The sequence below is a fragment of the Lemur catta genome, chromosome 10 (assembly GCF_020740605.2).
Source record: "Lemur catta isolate mLemCat1 chromosome 10, mLemCat1.pri, whole genome shotgun sequence".
Classification (NCBI taxonomy): Eukaryota; Metazoa; Chordata; class Mammalia; order Primates; family Lemuridae; genus Lemur; species Lemur catta.
Genome location: NC_059137.1, coordinates 11831861 through 11853940, shown reverse-complemented (window position 1 = coordinate 11853940; position 22080 = coordinate 11831861). Strand labels below are relative to the sequence as shown.

The 22080-nt window shown below is 36.9% G+C and overlaps 1 protein-coding gene and 1 pseudogene across 1 annotated transcript; one reads left to right on the top strand and one right to left on the bottom strand.

The window, feature by feature from the left end:
• Positions 1–1623: 1623 nt before the first annotated feature.
• On the bottom strand, positions 1624–2595 carry LOC123645650 (olfactory receptor 1J4-like). The gene has a single exon (XM_045562102.1). The coding sequence runs from the start codon at positions 2593–2595 to the stop codon at positions 1624–1626; it is 972 nt and encodes a 323-aa protein (XP_045418058.1).
• Positions 2596–19591: 16996 nt separating this feature from the next.
• LOC123646108 lies at positions 19592–20573 on the top strand (annotated as a pseudogene).
• Positions 20574–22080: the final 1507 nt, after the last annotated feature.

Sequence of the window (22080 nt, the reverse complement as noted above, 5' to 3'; positions counted from 1 at the left end):
TGTTACAGGGGAAGAGATGGCTCAACTCCTACATAAAATCATCCCCCAATAGATGTGCATCCCCTTGTAAGGACTTTGTTCTTGCCATTCATTACTTTCTCCCTTGAATAATTAATGTTTCATTTTTTTATTAGATCAATTCTATAAGCAAACAAACATACTTAATGTCACTACTCTTTCCAAAAATTATAAGAAACTTTCTCTTGATTCCATGTTCTCAAGTTATACAAAACTTTTTTTCTATCTCCTCAAAAAAACTATACTTAAAAAGTGTCTATAATCACAACCTCCACTTCTTTTGCAATTTCATCATAAAATGACTATAATTGGAATTTTTCTCCTTAACTGCTCTTATCAAAGCTTCCAATGAATCTACATTTTGCCAAATTTAATAATAATCTGTTCTCATTAATGACCTCTCAACTACTATATTTGAGAGATTGACCACTCCTCCATCCTGGAAATACTCTTTTTTAGGACTCTGACATACCAAACTTACCTGCTCCCTTCCTACCAACGTACACTTCTCAATTTTCTTTGCTATCTGCTCTCCCAGTCCTCAGAATGTTGGAGTGCCTACCCATCTCAGGGCTCTGCCTATAGTTCTCTTCCCTTTTCTATACTCTCTTACTAGGTGACTTTATCCAGTTCCACAGCTTCAAGGATTATGTGCATTTTATTGCCTCTGACATTTCTATTAAATATCTCCTGACAGGACCTCTCCATGAGCTTAAGGATTATGTATTCCACTGTCTCTAAAACATCTCCATTTGGATACCTAATACACGTCACAAAATTAACATGGGGAAAAAAAGTTGCTGATTTTGCCCCCCAACCAAATCTTCATGCTATTTACCATCAACAGATTTCCACATATAAATAAATGGCATAATGATTCCACATATTTTCACTATCCGTTCTTAATTACTCTTTTCTCCTTACACTTTACATCTAAACCATCAGTACTTCTAAACAGTTCTCCTTCTTATACTACCCAAAGTTGACCAACTGTTGTTGGTGTTAGACCACTGTGTAGACTCTCCTACAGTCTCTATTATTAGTGACCTACACTATCTTCTTTGGGGTAGCAAAATGGTACAGACAGAATAATTTTGTCACCACATATATTGAGCTGACTATGATTACTGTGAGTTGAGAGGTTGTTGAAATGAGAGAGACTATAAAAATATTACAATTTGAAGAGAGGCTTAGGCTATTTGAGGGTTTATTCAAAACTTTCTCTTCTGTATAATGGCATTGTAACTCACTTTGATTTCTCTCTGGAAGACAGCACATGCTACACCATTACTGAAATGATCAAAGTTATGCAAGCCATACTGATTTGTTATCATTTTGCTTAATAGTCCTCTGTGCTCCATGTTAGACCTGATAGATGAGAGGTTCAGACTTGGTGATTTAAAAATATCTTTTCAGTTTAAGTATAATGAGATTCTAGGTTGGTCAACAGAGACCAGAATCATTTACTTATGAACTGACTTGTCCCCAAATCCAACCAATAGGGAGCCAACAGGGAAGATTATTTCACAGGAATGTGATTCACATCAATTAGTAAGGGTATACTCCATCTATTTAGATCTTAACTCTTTGATCTCAGGAGATGTGCTACCATTTCCTGTTTGCCTGGGAGCCAGGTTGAAAGCTTCCTGAGATGCAGAGTTTCTTAAAAAGCCTGCAAAGAGCTCCTTTAACCTCCTGGTTCCTGAGGCTGTAGATTAGTGGATTTAGCATAGGGGTAACTACTGTGTAGAAGATGGCGATCTGACGATCCTGGTCCAAGTCATAGCTGGAGGATGGTCGGAGGTACATGTGGATCACAGAGCCATACAGGAGCAGCACAACCAGGATGTGGGAGCTACAGGTGGACAGAGCTTTGCGCAGGGCAGTGACTGAGTGCATGCGGGCTATAGCAACACCAATGCGGGCATAGGAACCCAGAATGAAGAAGAAGGGGCTGACCACCACAGCTACACCCTCAGTGAATATTAACATTTCATTGACCACTGGCCGGGTGCAGGAAAGCTGCAGCAGGGCAGTGATGTCACAGAAGAAGTGGGTAATCTGGTTGCCACAGAAGATTAAGTGGGAGACCAATACACTATAAAGGAGGCTGTTGAGGCTGACAACCACCCATGAGGTCAACGTTATGCACAGACAGAGGCGATGGCTGACAATGGTGGAATATCTTAACGGGTCACAGATGGCAACGTAGCGGTCATATGCCATGACAGCTAGCAAGTGGCCTTCCATGCTGCCCACAGCCATAAAGAAGAACAGCTGGATTATGCAGCAGTTATATGAGATGGTTCGATGCACAGACAGTGTGTGCACCAGCATCTGAGGAACAGTGATGGTTGTCAGAACTATGTCAATAAAGGAAAGCTGGCTGAGTAGGAAATACATGGGGGTCTGAAGCTTGGGGTCTGAGCAGGCAACAATTACTAATAGGGCATTGCCCATAACTGCAACCAGGTACATGGCAAGGACAAGACCAAAAATAACTGGCTGCATCTCCGGCCAGCTGGACAAGCCCAACAAGACAAATTCAGTCACTTCTGTCCAGTTTCTAATGGCCATAAGACATGGTCTACATCACCTGCAAAGAGGGAAGATCATAGTTGGAAAGGAAAGAGAAAGATGTCAAGCTCACCCAGACCTCAGAGTCCCTGCATCTTAGATGCACCAGTGGAGTAAGGATCTGGTGTATGTGGAAAAGCTCAATTTTGTTCTTTGGTAGGGGTGATCATATTCCGTGAACTCACTAAACTTACCTTGGATGAAAGTAGAACTGATTAATATAATCATTGATTCTATTAATTATTAATTTTTAATGAATAATATAATCTGCCAGTGGGTGGGATTGTCATGTCTTTTCAGCTCAGGTTTTCCCTATAGGCAGATTGGCAAGGTACACCAAAGAGGTAACTTTTGAGGTTGCTATACAAATAAAGATATCTGATGTAATACTATATTTCTACATGAATATGAGAAAAATCATGTTAAAATAGTATAGTGTATGTATACGAGAATGTATAACAAAAAGCAGAGGTCCCTTACACTATGCTTGCCCACCACCATGTTTAGTTTTAACTGTTCTGGTAGTTCATGCCTCTCTGCCTCTAAATAACATGCCATTTGCTTAGGCATCATGTTCATGTTTTCTCAATTTAAGATATCTATTGTCTCTTATTCTGAAAGGTGAAGTTTTATTGTGATTACATTATCCTTACTCTTTTGTCCTCCTTTCCCTAAATTTTGATGATTATTTTAGTTCTTCAAGTAGTTGCTTTTCTGCTTTAAATGGTATACTTAAATCTATATTTCTCATTCCCCCAACTTTAGCCTCCACTTCTCCTCTCACCACCCCTCTTACCTTGCCCAAACTTCAGAAAGCTGTACTTTCACTTGTATAATCTCAAGATTGAAAACATGTAAATTCTGAGTTGTAATCATAGTTGCCTTCCAAGTAAAATTTTAAAATTCATAAAGAACATTTATATTATTGTAATTATGTAAATATTATCTACTGCAGAACCAAAGATGTGCTACGGTCATATTTAATCTTTGATGAGTCCAGTGTTACACCCCAATAAAGGAGAATATTCCTAAAATTATTATAAAATTAGTATTCTGTGCTTGAAGAAAGTGGAGATATTTTGCTTGGAAAGAGGCAGGGATAGTCATCTTCAATTAATTGAGGGATGTTATATAGAAGTTAAACATATCTCAGGTGCAGGAAGCAGACCTAGGATCAATTTTTTAAAGATGAGGTGCTTAACTTCATATTGGAATCAAGAATAACTTGTTAATAATTAGACCTGTAAAAACTTAGAATGAGCTACTTTGATAGTTGATAGTTTCCTAGCACTCAAAATGTTCAAAAAGAGAACAAATAATGACTTATTGTGAATATTTTCAAGAATAAAACATTTATTTATCTAATAGTATCCCCTAAATTTCCAATCCCAAATTTTCTGTTTCTTTGGGTTCCATATTTTGTATCTGGCATTAGATTGAAGTTTCTTTCTTTTACTTGGAAAAAAATTAAAAATAAAATTAGTATTCTGTTCTAATACTTCAGTTCTTCTAAATAATACTACCCTTATATACTTTTAATTTCTTATACATTTTTCTCATATTTATGCATGTATGTATACAGACATATGTGTTTGCATATGAATACATATATACATACATTAACACATGCATATACACATTTTTTACCATCTCTTATTAGGCATTCTATCTTTTCCTTATGTGGCAGGAAGACTCTGTTAGCCTCCAGTGATTCCCACCCCCTGGCAGTATTAACCAATGGGATATGGCAAAGATGATGGGATGTCATCGCCATGATTAAATTGCAAACATTATAACTTCCACCTTGCTAGCAGACTCTCTTTACTCTTTCTGGGTTTGCACACTTTATGAGGAAAGCTGCCATGCTGTTTAGTTCCACATGAAAAAGTACTAAAAAAGCCTCCAGCAAACAGACTGCTCCTAACTGAGGCCCTCAATCTAACATCCCTCAAGGACCTGCATTTCCCCAACAACGATGTGAATTTGGAATTGGATCCTTCCCACTCTGAGCTATTAGATGAGACCCCAGCCCTGGACAACACTTTGATTATAGCCTTGAGGGAGACCCTGAAACAGTGGACCCGCTAAGCCATTCCTGGATTGCTGTGCAGTAATAAATGTGTGTTGTTTTAAGCTACTGAGTTTGTGGTAATTAGTTATGCAGTAATAGATAACTAATACCACTCGGAGTTCATTCTTTCCTTCTTGAGGACATTTTTACTTTGAGTCCACTTACATTCTCTCTCAATGTTAACGAACTGTTCTATAGGCCTGCCATGCCCCTGGCATCTCGGGATTTGTTATAAGTAGGTTATTCAGTATTTTATATTTTGTGTTTTTAAATTTTTTTATATTCAGTTTTTTTATGTTGGCTTTTCTCTGTTGTGTTACTGGTTTGTCATATCTGGTGCATTTGAGGTTGCTTGTTTTAGGTAGCAAGTGTCAATTTCTTACACTATTGTATTTGATATGCAACCTTTCCACATGGTCATATGGGGAGCTTGCCTTTATGCTACTCATCCCAAATAAAAATAAGGGCTTTCCTCCAGGATGCTAATAATCAGTTTGGTAACCCTAATTCTCTCTCTTTCTAGAAAAGAATTATCAAATTTCTATTGGATAAAATGCTAAGGCTATCCTAGGGAAGAGGGAAGGACATTTGTGAAGTGGCTGGCTTAGCTGTATTACAGGAAGACTTTTTCATTTTGGTTAATACCCCTATATTCTGCACCATGTCCCCATTCTTCCTCTCACCCTTCTCCAGAATTGGTTCCCTCTGGGCCTTAGGTCCCTGCCAGGAAGATCAGCCCTCTCCTCCATTATAATCCCTTCCTGGGTATTCTAGGGGATTTTTATCATATTGCTCCTTTCTGTCTGGCTCTTAGAAATCCACTAAAACATCACATCTTCTAATGATTTCCCTTTCTTCCCATTTATTATTATGTGGATTTCTTTTATTATTGTTTTGCTGCTATCTCTAGAGAGATGGAGGAACAATTACGTATTGTATGATAAATCTGATACCTTTACCCAAAAGCCAAAGAGTTAGGGATGGCTCTGGTTTCCTAAGATGTCTATCTCCACTATAGGAATTTAGTCACAGAACAGATGACATACTCAAGTCTTCTAGTAAGGAACATTTCCCCTGAGTTGTAATGAAGACACTAAAAAGCGATAAAACTTTATTGCCTTTTGAGCTCTTTTTGCTAGATAGTAAGTCAGACATTCACATTGTCTTTCATCATAAAAACAATCAATTCATTAGGCTTTTTTTTTTTTTTTTTGCATTTGTCACATTTTCCTGAAGTACATTCTAATTTACTTAGCTGGACTTTGGTTTTCCTAAATCTCCTCAAACATACATTTTCAGGTCAACTTTAACTAACAGATCTCATCAATAAAAATTTAATATCAGCTATGATGTATCATTTCATCACATAGCAAATTCTACAGTTCTGAATAAACCTTACTCTGATCCCTTAAATGGCAATTACATTAAATCTAATATAATAAGAAAACTGCTCCTTATGAGGAATGCAGTGTCTCAGAACAAAAAGGATTAAGGATGGATTAATAAACATTTGGAAGAATAGTATACCTCACTCATAATTAATGGAATATAAATTAATAAACATTATACCATTTCGTCTGTCAATTTGGGTTTTTTAAATAAATCATAGCTCCCATACTGGAGAAAATGTGAGTATTAACCTATAGAGGTGAGGTACAACTTAATGAAATCTTTCAGGAAAGCAATTGGCTACATAGATAAAGACCCTGGAGAATACTCACAATCTTTGACCAAGAAATTAATTTTGGGAGAATTTTACCAAGGAAATAATCAGAAATGATCATATGATCTTTGTACAAAAATATTCATCACAGGATGATTCAAAGTAGCATAAAACTTGGTTGTTCAATGTTATGGGACAAGTTAAATAAATTTCAGTACATTCATATAACATAAACTATGTAGCGATTAAGAACAATGTTTTAGATTATGTCTCAGGGTGTGATAACATTACCCACAGTATAAGCTTATGCTTAAAATGTGTAATTTTTATATACATTTTATGCTTAAAATATGCAATATATACAGTATGGTCATGGTTTACCAGATATGCATTAAAATGACCACAAGAAAATATACCAAAAACCTGAAGGGTAATTTCTAGATAGAAAATTTATAGAGGGTTTTTTTAAATTCAGGATTTTATTTATCCATCTTACTTTATATGGCCTACATTTTCTAGAATACGTAGATAGCACTTTTATAATAAGATAAAAATGTAATGTGATAAATAAGCAAGTAGATGAAAAAAGTATCAAATGACCGTTTCATCATCTATACTTTATCTAAGGGGAAAAGCTAATGCTAGATTATTATTTTGGTTTGACTCTTTATGGTTAGATTCTTTCTAGCTTTCCTAGAATAAAAAGACACAAATTATTTCAAATTCAAAAAGTATACCAATTACAAAGACAGCTGTAATTGTGAGATGCTAGAATGGTAAATTAGCTTTAATAAAGAATCAAGGCAGGGCGCAGTGGCTCATGCCTGTAATCCTAGCACTCTGGAGGCCGAGGCAGGAGGATTGCTCAAGGTCAGGAGATAGAGACCAGCCTGAGCAAGAGCAAGACCCTGTCTCTACTAAAAAAAAATAAAAATAAAAAAAAAATAAAAAAAAGAAAAATGGGAAGAAATGAACCGGACAGCTAAAAATATAGAAAAAATTAGCCGGGCATGGTGGCGCATGCCTGTAGTCCCAGCTACTCGGGAGGCTGAGGCAGGAGGATTGCTTGAGCCCAGGAGTTTGAGGTAGCTGTGAGCTAGGCTGATGCCGCGGCACTCTAGTCCAGGCAACAGAGTGAGACTCTGTCTCAAAAAAAAAAAAAAAAAAAAAGAATCAAAACTCCATTTTAAGGACATCTCTCTTGGTGCTTTCTTTACTCTAAAGGTCATACATGCAGCAAAAGCTTAAAAGAGAAAGAAAACTTACATTTTCCAGTGTCTGTTCTTTTTTCTCTATTTCTTCCTCTATCCTCTGTTTCAGTGGTTGTTGCTCAAGCTGTATGCTGTTATAGTACTATTACTCATGCAAGACATAGCCACACACAGTTGTCAACATGGATGTATAGAAGATGAAAGAGAAGAAGGGGTGGGAGGGAAGAGGGATGAAGTCCCTTCGTGGGGAAAAGATGAGAGACAACGTTCTGCAAGAAGGAAAAAGTAGCAAATACTGTAAATTTATCCATTATGAGGATGAGAATGTAATAACATAGAGAGTCCATTTTCTTCCAAGCATAGCAAAACTATTTTAAAGTAATTATATGCAATAAGAATAATAAGCAGTGGTAGTACTCTTGTTGGCTGATTTCTTCAAGGATTCATCTCTGTACCTGTCCTATTTTCTAATATCTCAACATTGCTCCCATTATAGCCCAAGCTCTGTGGATCCCGTTCAGGCAACTTTAAGGGATAAAGGATGCTGATGCTAGGGAAAGACAGAGAGGAAAAATTCTTTTAGGAGAGATATGAAGATGCACACAAAGACAGCAGCTGAACATCTCAATACAGTAAAGTAAATTGAAATCTGGAAGAACAAAAGGAAAAATCCCTGGAAAGGGACAGATAAGTGCCTCAGGTTTCTTACTTTCCACTTGGAGCTTCAGGGACACCTAGAGTGAGGAAAGAGGGAGAGAGCTAGAGTGCCAAGCCCCAGTCCTGCTTATTCTTAACTTTCCTCTTTGATGAGAGCACCAAGAGACAAGTTCTGAGTCTTTACTGGGCTTTTTTTGATGCATAATAGATGTACATATTTTCTTTGCACATGAGATAATTTGATATATTCATATAATGTCAAAAGATCAAATCAGGGCAATTGGTATATCCATCACCTTAAATATTTTTCTTTATGCTAGGAACATTTGAATTATTATCTCCTAGCTATTTTGAAATGTACAGTAGATTATTGTTAACTACAGTCACCCTACTGATCTAACAAACTATGTTGGGAATATGATCTGTTTAATGCATTCTTGATCTAAATTCTGTTTCTAGTCTGTTATGTTCTGTCCCCCCACCTTGGGTTGATGAATCTCAGATTTGACATAGGTCGAATCTGTGATATATACATAAGAACCTCCTTTTTTATTGTCTCAAAAATAGATCCTCCAAACTCTCACAACATAAATTAGGTCCTCTGTCACACATCTTGCACGTAGGAACCATAAAATGTCTCTCCATGTTGCACAGCTATATTCTTCATCTCAGTCTTCGAGTTTCCACTAAAACATGTAGATAAATTTTAAATGTTATGATTGACAATTCCTCCACCCTATTGCTTCCTTTGACTATAATATTTGTACCTCATCATACTCTATTTGGTTGTCTCCTTGGTGCCAATATAACACTATTTTCTATAAGAGGATTATGATTTATTATTTTCTATTCCCTTTCTATTTACTCTGAGGGTGGGGCATAACCTTAGTCTCACCTTTTCTCTGTATCTAACATCATACACAAAAATTAGGAAGTCTGGGCAGAGTTGCATGCCCTCTTGCCCATATCCTTACAAAATTAGGAATCCACTTTTTGCCGTGTTTTATAAAAGCCTTTCTACAAGGAAGCTCATCACAATGAAGCAGCCTTACTTACATGCTCTCACTCTGGGATTCTACTAACCCCAGGAGCATCCAAGTGTGTTCACATGAAATACTAACTGGAATGGGCTGAGCCCTTCCACCTTTACCAAATGGGGCTGTGACTCATTCTCCTTCCTGCGCCTGCTCATTCTCCTTCCTTATAGCTAGAGCTCACCAAGGCAAAACCATAAAACTTCTGAAAACAACTGTGCCTCAAGGGAAGGTCTACCCTTTGGGGGATACCATATCCTTCTATAACATCAACAGACAGGCAAGGAGAAACCCCAACGGGAAACCTATTCCCATTTCATCATCTCAAGAAGCCATCTTTCCTAACCTATTCTTTCTGTATTGAGTGTTTGCTATTAATTCAAACATCTTAAGTCACCTGACCTAGCAGTGCAAGTCATGAGGCTTCACAAGATAGCCATGGGCCAACTCTGACCACGTTATCATGTTTCCATCTTGCTCACCAATGATTTTCTCAGTTCCTGTCCTCACCCAGTTCCATCCTTTAGCTGGATTTAATCTAGCAATTTTGCTTATCTCTTTTATAAAAATATATATATGTTTTCCTCAGAATGGTGGATTTAAACAAGTCTTTGAGAAATAAACGAAACAGCAAGAGGCAGAGCATCATATTGAAAAATCTATGATTACATGCAAACGATAAAATTCTTGGTTTCATTTTAAAATATAATAATAATGACATATGGCTTATCAATATAGAGTACATGTCATAGAAAGAACCACGAATTGGTTACATAGCAGTATTATTTTTTCACCATTCATTTGCATGGAAGAAATTCAATCACTAGCTAGAAAACCAAACTAATAGTTGGTAAATATGGTCAAATGCTGGTGAAAACAGATAAAGATATTTTAATAAATATTCTCAAAAAATGGACTACATTTATCAAGATCCACAGAGTAGCATTTGTTATTTTTGTTTGCAGAGCATCTATTTGTGTTTCTATTAATAACAACAGCTTTACTTATCTTTTGGGGAGTGACTCCCTCCACCGTGGATGCAGACTAATGGCAATGTCAGACACCTTCCCACCCCAGAACTTTAGGTAGGGGACAAAGGGACAAAGTGGTTGAGTGTGATTCATTTCCACCAGTCTCACTCTAAGCAGAGAGTCCTGCATTCTAGACTGTATCTTCTCTCTTCAACCCACCCTATACCCCTGCCAATACACATAAAACTCCATTTTTATTTCTGCTTGATTAATACTCTATAAATGAATCGATCTAGACATTGAATTGCAACAGCTGCTAATTTCACCAAAACAGCGACATAACCAGACATTATGTCTTCCACTGATGGAATAACATAGGACCATCTATGAAATAGTATTCCTGTTCCAAAAATCAAACATGAATACAATCAAGCTTCTAGATCAGAATTCTGATTTAAGGAGAATATGAAGTACAGAGGAACATGTTAAGCTACAATATGGTGATAACATCAGACAAATCCAGATTGTGGAAAATTCCACAGAAAAATTGCACAATGTCTTTCACAAATGAATTGCAAGAGACAGAGAGAGGAAAGAAGAGGAAGACAAAGAGGAGGAGGAAGATAGAAGAAAGAGGATGAAAATACTAAAGAACTAATAAAAATTCATGAACCTTATTTGAATCCTGATTTTTAAAAACAGTAGAAATAATTTTATTACATTTATGAGACAAATGGATATTTCAACAATGACTGGACGTTTGGTGATGTTAAGAAATTGTAGTTAAAACTTTAGGTATGAATGGCATTGAGGTTGTATTTTTAAAAGTCCCTATCTTTTAGAGATTGGTATTAAATATGTGTGTTTGTGTATATGTGTGTGTGTATGTAAAATGATATGATATCTGGAATTTGGTTTGAGACAAAAGTGAGAGAAGTGGGTTGAAGTAGAAATGATGCAATATTGGCAAAGAGTTGATTTGATAATTAATAAAGCTGCATAATAGACACTATTCTTCTGTGGCTATTTTCTATCAGAAACATTTCTTCACAAAAAAGTTAGAATAAAATTACAAAAATACATATGTACAAAGCAACAAAAAGATTTCTTAGATATATAGGATTCAAAAAACTACCAGTTATCCATCAGGATTAAAATAGTTACTAAGAAAGAAACTCTAATGCTCAACATCATTAATCACCACAGAAATGCAAATTGAAGCTGCAATGAAATATAACCTCACACCCGCTAGAATGGCTACTATCAAAAAGATGAAAGGTAAGTGTTGGAGAGGATGTGGAATAAAGGGAACTCTTGCACATCATTGGTGGGAGTATAAATTATTATACTACAGTCATTATGGAACAATATGGAGGTTCCTCAAAAAATGAAAAAACAGAATGAGCACATGGCCCAGCAATCTCACTACCAGGTATATATCCAAAGAAAATATAATCAGTATGTCAAAGAGATATCTACACTCCATGTTCATTGAAACATTATTTACAATATCCAAGATCTGGAATCAATCTAAATGTCCATCAATTGATGAATGAATAAAGAAAATGTGGCATATATAAGCAATGGGATACTCTTCAGAAAGAAATTCTGTCATTTGTGACAACATGGGTAAGCCTGGAAGATATAACGCTAAGAGAAATAAATCAAGCATAGAAAGATAAGTACTTATCTCACTTATATGTGGAAGCTAAAAAGAGTTGAACTCATAGACATAGTGAGTAGATTGTTGGTTACCAGGGGCTGGTGGGATAGAGGAATATTAAGAGATGTTGGCCAAAGGATACAAAATTTCAGATAGATAGGAGATATAAGTCCAAGAAATCAGTTTCTATCAAAAGCAAAATCTACTATTTTGTAGAAATGGAAAAGCTAATCCTAAAATTCATGTGAAATTGCAAGAAACCATGAGTAGAAACCATGAGCAGCCAAACCAATCTGGAAAATACAAAAAGAACAAAGTTGGAAAACTCACACTTCCCTATTTCAAAAATGACTGCAAAGCTACAATAATCAGAACAGTGCAGTACTGACAAAAGGATAGACACATAGATCACTAGAATAGAATTGAGAGCTTAGAAATAAGTTCATATCCCTAAGATCAATCGATTTTTTTTTACAAGTGTGCTAAGAACATCCAGGGAGGAAAGAACAGTCTCTTCAACAAATGGTGCTGGAATAGCTGGATGGATCCTCACCTCACACCATATACAAAAATTAATTCAAAATTGACCAAAGACCTAAGTATAAGAGCTAAAAGTAGGGAACCCTTGTTCACTGCTGGTAGGAATATAAATTGATACATCATTATGGAAAACGGTATGGAAGTCCCTCAAAAACTTAATAATAGAGCAACCCTATAACCTGCTTCTGGTTTGGGCGAAGGGAGGAATACAGGAGCTATTTGAAGCAGCAAAACTGTCCTGTAGGATACTATAATGGTGAATACATGTCATTATGCATTTGTCCAAAACCATAGAATTTACTAAACCAGGAGTGAACCTTAATGTAAATTATGGGTTGAGGAAATGATGTCTCAATGTAGGTTCATCAATTGTAACAAATACACTACTCTGGTGTGGATGTTGATGGTGGGTTGATAGAGTTGATAGTGGCTGTGGGTGGGGAGGAGAAGGGTACATGGGAACTCTCTGTACTTTCTGCTCTATTTTGCTGTGAACCTAAGACTACTTTAAAATATTAAGCTTATTTTTTAAAAAATAAAATAAAAACTGAATGCAGTCATGTGAGAGACAAAAAATCATGGTAAGTCTCTCAGTATGTATGGAAAGGCATCTAAAGATATGTTTTTTTCCCCAGAGTATGTTTTTGTCTGCTTTGTCAAAGATTAGATTGCCATATGAAGATGGTTTTATATCTGGATTTTCTGTTCTGTTCCACTGGTCGGTGTCCCTGCACTTGTGCCAATACCATGCAGTTTTTTGTTTTTTTTTTATTTCAGCTCTTCATGGGGGTACAAAAGCTCAGGTTATATACATTGTCCATGTCCCGCCCATCCCCCTGATTCAGAGCCTCAAGCATGTCCATTCTCCAGACAGTGTGCCTGGCACTCACCATGTAGTCATATCTCCATCCCCTACCCCTACCCCCCACTTCCCCGAGTCAGCACCTTCAAGCATGACCATTCCCCAGACGGTGCACAACGCACTCATCATGTAGGCATACACCCATCCCCTCCCCCCACCCCCCGTCTCAGTCTGATATCCAATTGGTATCTTTCCCCGATGTGCATTTAGGTGATGATCAGGGAATCCAATGCAGTTTTAATAACCACAGCCTTGTAGTATAGTTTGAAGTCTGGTAAATTAATACCTCCCATTTTGTTTTTATTGCCTAAAATTGCTTTTGCTAAACGGGGTCTTCTCTGGTTCCATACAAAGCGTAAAATTGTTTTTTCTATATCTGTAAAAAATGATGTTGGTAATTTAATAGGGATTGCATTGAATCTGTAGACCACTTTGGGTAGTATAGACATTTTAACAATGTTGATTCTGCTGACCCACGAGCATGGTACGGTTTTCCATCTGTTTACGTCCTCTGCTATTTCCTTCCTCAGTGTTTCATAGTTCTCCCTGTAGAGGTCTTTTACCTTCTTAGTTAAATATGTTCCTAAGTACTTTATTTTCTTTGTTGCTATTGTGAAGGATATTGAGTGTTTGATTTGGTTCTCAGTTTGACTGTTCTTCGTGTATATGGATGCCTCTGATTTGTATGTATTGATTTTATATCCTGAGACTTTACTGAATTCATTTATCAATTACAGGAGTCTCTTGGTTGAATCCTTGGGGTTTTCTAGATATAATATATCATCAGCAAAGAGTGAGAGTTTGATCTCTTCTTCCCCCATTTGGATGCCCTTAATTCTGCTCTCTTGACTAATTGCTCTCACAAGGACTTCCAGCACTATGATGAATAGAAGTGGAGATAGTGGGCAAACTTGTCTGGTTCCAGTTCTAAGTGGGAATGCTTTCAATTTTTCCCATTCAGTATGATGTTGGCTGCGGGTTTGTCATATATGGTGCACACCTTTTACCTCTCAAAAAAATCAAATCACAGTGGATAACAGACTTAAACCTAAGGTGTGAAGCTATTAGATTTCTAGAAGAAAATGTGGGAAAAACTGTTATAGACATTGGCCTAGGCAAAGAATTTATGAAGAAGACCCCAAACGCAATCACAGCAACAACAAAAATAAATAAATGGGACCTGATCAAATTAAAAAGCTTCTGCACAGCCAAAGAAACTGTCACGAGAGCAAACAACCTACAGAATGGGAAAAAATTTCGCATGCTACACATCCGATGATGGGCTGATTAACTAGAATCTATTTAGAACTCAGGAAAATCAGCAAGAAAAAATCAAACAACCCTATCAAAAAGTGGGCAAAGGACATGAACAGAAACTTTTCAAAAGAAGACAGAAGAATGGCCAACAAACATGAAAAAATGCTCAACATCTCTAATCATCAGGGAAATGCAAATCAAAACCACAATGAGATATCACTTATCTCCAGTGTGAATGGCCTTTATCAAAAAGTTCCAAAGCAATAAATGTTGGTGTGGATGCAGAGAGATAGGAACACTTATACACTGTTGGTGGGACTGCAAACTAGTGCAATCTTTGTGGAAAGCAATATGGAGATATCTCAAAGAAATACAAGTAGATCTACCATTTCATCCAGTAATCCCATTACTGGGCATCTACCCAAAAGAACAAAAGACATTCTATAATAGAGACATATGCACTTGAATGTTTATAGCAGCACAATTCACAATTGCAAAGATGTGGAAACAACCCAAGTGCCCATCAATATATGAGTGGATTAATAAAATGTGGTGTGTATATATATATATATATATATATATATATATATATATATATATATATATACCATGCAGTACTACTCAGCTATAAGAAACAATGATGATATAGCACCTCTTGTATTTTCCTGGATAGAGCTAGAACCCATTCTACTAAGTGAAGTATCCCAAGAATGGAAAAATAAGCACCACATGTACTCACCATCAGATTGGTTTCACTGATCATCATCTAAGAGCACATTTAGGAATAACATTAATTGGGTGTTGGGCAGATGTGAGGGCCAGGAGGGGATGGGTGTGTACATATATAATGAGTGCAATGCGCATTGTCTGGGGATGGACATGCTTGAAGCTCTGACTCGGGGCAGGGAGGGCAAGGGCAATATACGTAACCTAAACTTTTGTACCCCCATAATATGCTGAAATAAAAAAATTTTTTTAATTGTGTGACAATGGTGATACTAGCTACCAAAATCTCTGGGATATGGCAAAGGCAGTGCTAAGAGGGAAATTTATAGCACTAAATGCCTACATCAAAAAGACAAAAAGATAAAAAATAAACAACCTAATGTTATACCTCAAGAAACTAGAAAAACAAGAACAAATCAAGCCCAAAGCTACTAGAAGAGAAGAAATAACAAAGATCAGAGCAGAACTAAATGAAATTTAAACCAAAAACAATACAAAGTATCAATGAAATGAAAATTTGATTCTTTGAGGATAAACAAATTCATAGACCACTAGCTAGATTAACCAAGAAGAGAGAGGATTCAAAAATGCTCAATCAGAAATGAAAAGGAGACATGACAACTGATACCACAGAAATACAAAAGATCGTCTGAGACTATTCTAAACAACTTCATGCATACAAACTAGAAAAATCTAGAGGAAATGGATAAATTTCTGGAAACACATGATCTCCCAAGCTTTAATCAGGAAGAAACAGAAATCCTGAACAGACCAATAATGAATAGTGAGATTGAATCAGTGATAAGAACTCTCCCATCTAAGTAAATAAAATTAAAAAAAGAAATCTCCCATCAAAAGAAAAAAAAAGGCTAGAACCAGATGGATTCACAGTCTAATTCTACCAGACCTACAAAGAAGAACTCGTATGCATCCTACTGAAACTGTTCCATAGCATTGAAATAGAGAGAATCCTCCCTAACTTATTCTATGAAGCCAGTATCACCCTGATACAAAAGCCAGGAAAGACACAACAACAACAACAAAATAGAGACCAATATCCTTGATGAACATAGATCAAGGATATTGGTCTCTATTTTGTTGTTGTGCAGAAGAAAGAAATTGGATCCCTATCTCTCAACATATACAAAAATTAACTCTATATGGACTAAGACTTAAATGTAAGACCTGACACCATAAATATTCTTCTAGACATTGGCCCAGGCAAAGAATTTATGACTAACATCCCAAAGCAAATACAACAATAACAAAAAATAAATAAATGAGTGGACTTAAACTAAAAGGCTTCTGCACAGCAAAAGATATAATCAACAGTTTAAATTGACATGATATGCAATGGGAGAAAATATTCACCAGCTATACATCTCAAAAAAGTGTAATATCCATAATCTATAAGGAATTCAAAAAAAGCAGAAAGAAAAAACCAAATAATGCCAACAAAAAGTGGGCAAAAGACATAAACACATATTTTTCAAAAGAAGAGAAACAAATGGGCAACAAACATAAGAAAAAAATGCTCAACATAACTAATAAGGGAAATGCAAATTAAAACCAGAATGAGATACCACATTATCCCATCACACTGGCCATTATTAAAGAGTTAAAAAAAACAATAGTTGCTGACATGGATTTGGTGAAAAGGGAATGCCTTTACACTGTTGGTGGGAATGTAAATTAGTACAACTTCTATGGAAAACAGTATGGAGATTTATCAAGAAACTAAAAGTAGATCTATCATTCAATCCAGCAATCCCACTACTGGGGATCTATTCAGAGGAAAAAAAGACATTTCATAGAAAAGACATCTGCACCTGTATGTTTATCATAGGATAATTCACAATTGCAAAGATATGGAACAAACTTAAGAACCCACAAACTTATAAGTGGATAAAGAAAAAAATACATATATATGTGTGTGTGTGTATGTGTATATACATATATATATATATATATATATATATAATGGAATATCACTCAGCCATGAAAACCAATGAAATAATGTATTTTTGAACAACTTGGATGGACTCGGAGCCCATTATTCTAAGTGAAGTAACCCAGGAACAAAAAAACAAATACCACATGTTCTCACTTATAAATGGAGCTAAGCAATCAGTATGCGTGGTCATCTAGAGTGATTTAATGGACATTGGAAATTCAGTAGGGGACGAGCATACAGGATGAAAATTTACTTATTGGGTACAATGTACACTATTCAGGTGATGGGTATATTAAAAACATAGACTATCCACTACACAGTTCATCCATATGACAAAAACCATTAATACCTGTCAAACCTCTTTAAAAAAAGAAAGAAAGAAAAAGAAGCAGAGAGTAGAATGGTGGTTGCCAGGGGCTTGGAGTTAGGGTAAATGGGGAAATGCTAGTCGAAGGGTACAAGCTATCAGTTATAAGATGAGCAGTCTCGGGGGATTTAATGTACAGCATGATGCATATAGTTTAACAATACTATATTGTTTACATAAAATGTCCTAAGACAGTAGATCATAGGTGTTCTCACCACACACACACACACACACACACACACACACACACAATGTTAACAATGTGGTGATGGATGTGTTAATTAATTTGAATGTGGTAATCATTCCACAATGTATACATCCAGCAAATAATCACACTGTACACCTTAAATATATATAATTTTTATTTATCATCTATACCTTGAGAAAATTAGGGGAGATAAGAAAAAAAGAAAGAAAGGTAGGTGACTGAATTGTAAGATGGAATCAGAAATCAGTAAGTGACAGAAAACAGGTAAGATGTAAAAGGCAGGGCAATTGCAGACCCTGATGTATGGATTCTGTGGGCTTCCATGAATCAATAGGAGCAAAATTTCTGAAGCTGGTGGCATTCCTTAGTGAGATAGCAAGGAATGGAGATCAAATATGTCATCATCAGACTTGGAGATTGCCTAATAAGGAAAGGGGGACTTATGGTTGAGTTCAAAGGTCATGACACTACCTTTTGCTTGAAGGTAGTCATAAGGTAATTGACACTAAACTAGTAGCTGTATATAATCTTGGGAGGGTTGGGAAAGAAGGTACCAATGATGTCGGGGCACACTGGGGTAGTTGTCCTATAAGAAATGGAGACAATAAGCGGGGAGCCAATTAGAAATGGACCCAGGTAGCAACACCCACTACTCTGTCCTCAGTGCTATTTGGGACATCTCCCAGGTAAGCCCTCAATAAGCTGCGAATGGCCAGGAACAGAAAAGTACTGTCCATCTTGGATACATATGCCAAGCTAAGCAGATGTTGCACAACACCTAGAGGTTCTGAGAGGACAGTGCGGCCACCTGGGGAGTGAAAACACTTGCAACCCCTCTGAATCATTGGAGACCGTTCTGCACAAAGTTAATGAATGTGTGTTTTCTTACTCTCTCCCCCACCAAACACCAGGGACTTAGTGGCAAAGTCTCAGAAGATACTCCCATGAGGAAAGCAGGGGCTATGAGTATGTACAGCTTGTGAATGACAGTAAGAATCCAGGGAAGGAGCATTCAGAATCAAGAAGCATTTGGAGACTTTCTCCAATTAGATACCTTTCTGTTTGCTTTCTCTAGGTGCAGATTTGTTTTCCTTTTGACCAATCATTTCATGGAACAGAAATGAGAGGAATGAATACATGAGGCAAAATATCAATGTCCTTTCTAGGTAAGAAGTCAACTTTGAGAGTGTCTGCTGAGAGAGTGGAAATATCTGATCTCTGAGAGATAATTAATGACACTAAATTAGAGAGCTAACTTATGTTCATCCCTAGTGCAGATTTTCTATATTCACACTCTTAAGGCTGGAACTTCCTTTATGCCAGTCTACTTCTGAGTCACATTCCCCTGACCTTGGGATATGAATTATGAGCTGAAGAGAAGGGAAGTTTATGAGACAAGCTTCTTACACAAGTTCACTCCCTGCTCACACTTTGTCTCCCCCTATCTTTCTTTTGCCCATAACCATCTGAAAACGAAGAACAGGCCCACTGAAGACTGATTTGATGGCACCTTAAGCTTGGACTTCCTAGCCTCCAAAAATGTGAGAAATAAATATTTCTTGTTTAAGCTACCCAGTCTATGGTAATTTCTTATGGCAGCTTGAACTAAGACAGATCTCCACTAAAAGATTTTTTGAAAAGTGAAAACACACATTCAACTCTAATTTTTCAATACTGAGGAAGAAAATTAAACATGAGAATAAATCTCTATTAATAACTATTCAGTGAAAGAACAAGATGAAAAGATGCATGTTGTAGATGACATAAGAACTTCTAATTGACAATGTTGTTTATCTTTAGTGCATACAGTCCATGGGAATGTCGAACCTCACAGGACTTTCTGAGTTTATCCTCCTGGGACTCTCCTCTCGGCCTGAGGACCAGAAGCCACTCTTTGCCCTCTTTCTTATCACATACCTGGTCACCGTGGTGGGAAATATGCTCATCATCTCGGCTATCCACTCTGACCCGCGGCTCCAAAACCCTATGTATTTCTTCCTAAGCGTCTTGTCCTTTGCTGATATTTGCTACACAACAGTCATAGTCCCCAAAATGCTGGTGAACTTCTTATCAGACAAAAAGACCATTTCCTATGCTGAATGCCTGACACAAATGTATTTCTTCCTGGCCTTTGGAAACATAGACAGTTACCTCCTGGCAGCTATGGCCATTGACCGCTACGTAGCCATTTGTAACCCCTTCCACTATGTCACTGTTATGAACCACAGGCGCTGTGCCTTGCTACTGGCCTTATCCATCACTTTCTCCTGTCTCCACTCCTTGCTACATGTCCTCCTGATGAATCAGCTCAACTTTTGTACATCAAATGTTATCCATCACTTTTTTTGTGATGTCAACCCTGTCCTGAAACTGTCCTGTTCTTCTACGTTTGTCATTGAAGTTGTGGCCATGACAGAAGGGCTGGCCTCTGTGATGGCTCCTTTTGTCTGTATCCTCATCTCTTACCTTAGAATCCTCATTTCAGTTCTCAAGATTTCCTCAGCAGCTGGAAAACGCAAAGCCTTCTCCACCTGCAGCTCCCATCTCACTGTGGTGACCTTGTTTTATGGAAGTATTACCTATGTCTATTGTCAGCCCTTGTCCAGCTATACTGTCCAGGACAGAATAGCAACAATCAACTACACTGTGTTGACACCAATGCTAAACCCATTCATCTACAGTTTAAGAAACAAAGACATGAAACAGGGCTTAGAGAATTTGTTAAACAAGATTAAGTTTCAAATGCGTAGGTTTCCTTCCTTCTACAAAGGCCAACTAAATTTGTGGACCCTGATTTGCAAGGGGGGGGTGTATGAGTTGTGTGTGTGTGAGAGAGAGCATGTGATGCAACTCCTTTGTGGAGAATGCTCTTTCATCAATTGTAGCTACACTTTGCAATTTTGTGCCCTGTGGTCTCTAGTCACCCCAGGACTGGACAGTTCAGATGTCTTGATACTGATACTTCAATCATAGACTTGCTCTATAATATCTCTCCATTCCAGGAAATCATTCCATTGCCTTTACTCTTGCCACATTTATTTGGAGCCTCCCATATTCCTTCTATTTATCAATTAAACCAAGGTTGGTCATTTGAACTAGCCCAGAATGTTTGTATACATCTATATATTAATAGAAATCTAACTATGCAAAGATATTTATGGATACATAGGTACTCTATTCTATCAGAAGCTGTCAGAAATTTTTTGCAGATGTGTAGGGGAGGGTGGATAGGTATTATCATCTCCCATCAGATTAAGGGCTCCCCAACTGCTGAGTCTGTGTTCCTTGATCATGCCACGATACAGCTATAGTACCTTTTCTTCATTCTCACAAGAGCTGGATGGATGTCCTGGGCTGTGGGGGTCATAGATTCTCAACGACTGACACCAATCACCTCATTGACTGTCCGGTACAGAGCTCTATGTCTCTGCATGTGTTTGGTCTCTACTCTTCCTTCTTTCATATATTCACAGCATGTTCATCTCCTGGCTCTTCTTGCCTGTGTGCTCTTCTCTCTAGAGATGCTTGTATTTCCATAGTCTCTTACTGAATTTGTTTCAGAATAAAGGAAGGTTTACTCCATGTAATTAGAAATGTTTCCTATGGGCACTGGAAGCAGAGTCAAAAATCAGTGGATATAAACTACTAGTACGGATTATTTGTAGCCATGGATGTTGACTAGAGCTTGCTTTGGGATTGGCAACTGGCTTTCAATTCTTCTTGTAATCTCTAATGAAAACTCCGTGGAGATGTCACCCTTTGCCACCATGGGATGGTTAAATAAAACATTATTTTCCCATTAAATTCAAAAATCTCCATTATCATGTAGTAAATTGCAACATTCACCTACATCTTTTTCCTAACATGTTATTTCATTCCACCAATGTAATCACCTCTACTTGTGTCAAACCATAATGTTTGATGGTTATAGCTTTTTAAAATATATACTAAAGTAATCGTTCCTTCTTTGAATCTTACCTTTTATAAATACAATTGACAATCCTCACACATTTATTTCTTCATGTGAACTTTTTTAAGACTGATACTTTTTTTTCTTTTTACCAACTATTTTTATGTATGGTGTCAATATGAACATATAGAGTTTGAATTTGGTTTAGATAGATATATTGATAGATCATCTCAACCACTCTCATGCTATATATGTTAGATGACCATATGTTTATATAAATATATGATTTGTATATTGATTTGCTTAAAGCTGACATTTTTATGACATTATTTTCCCATCCGAGAAATTTTATATCTTTCCCTCTACTCATACATTGATCCTTCCTACAAAC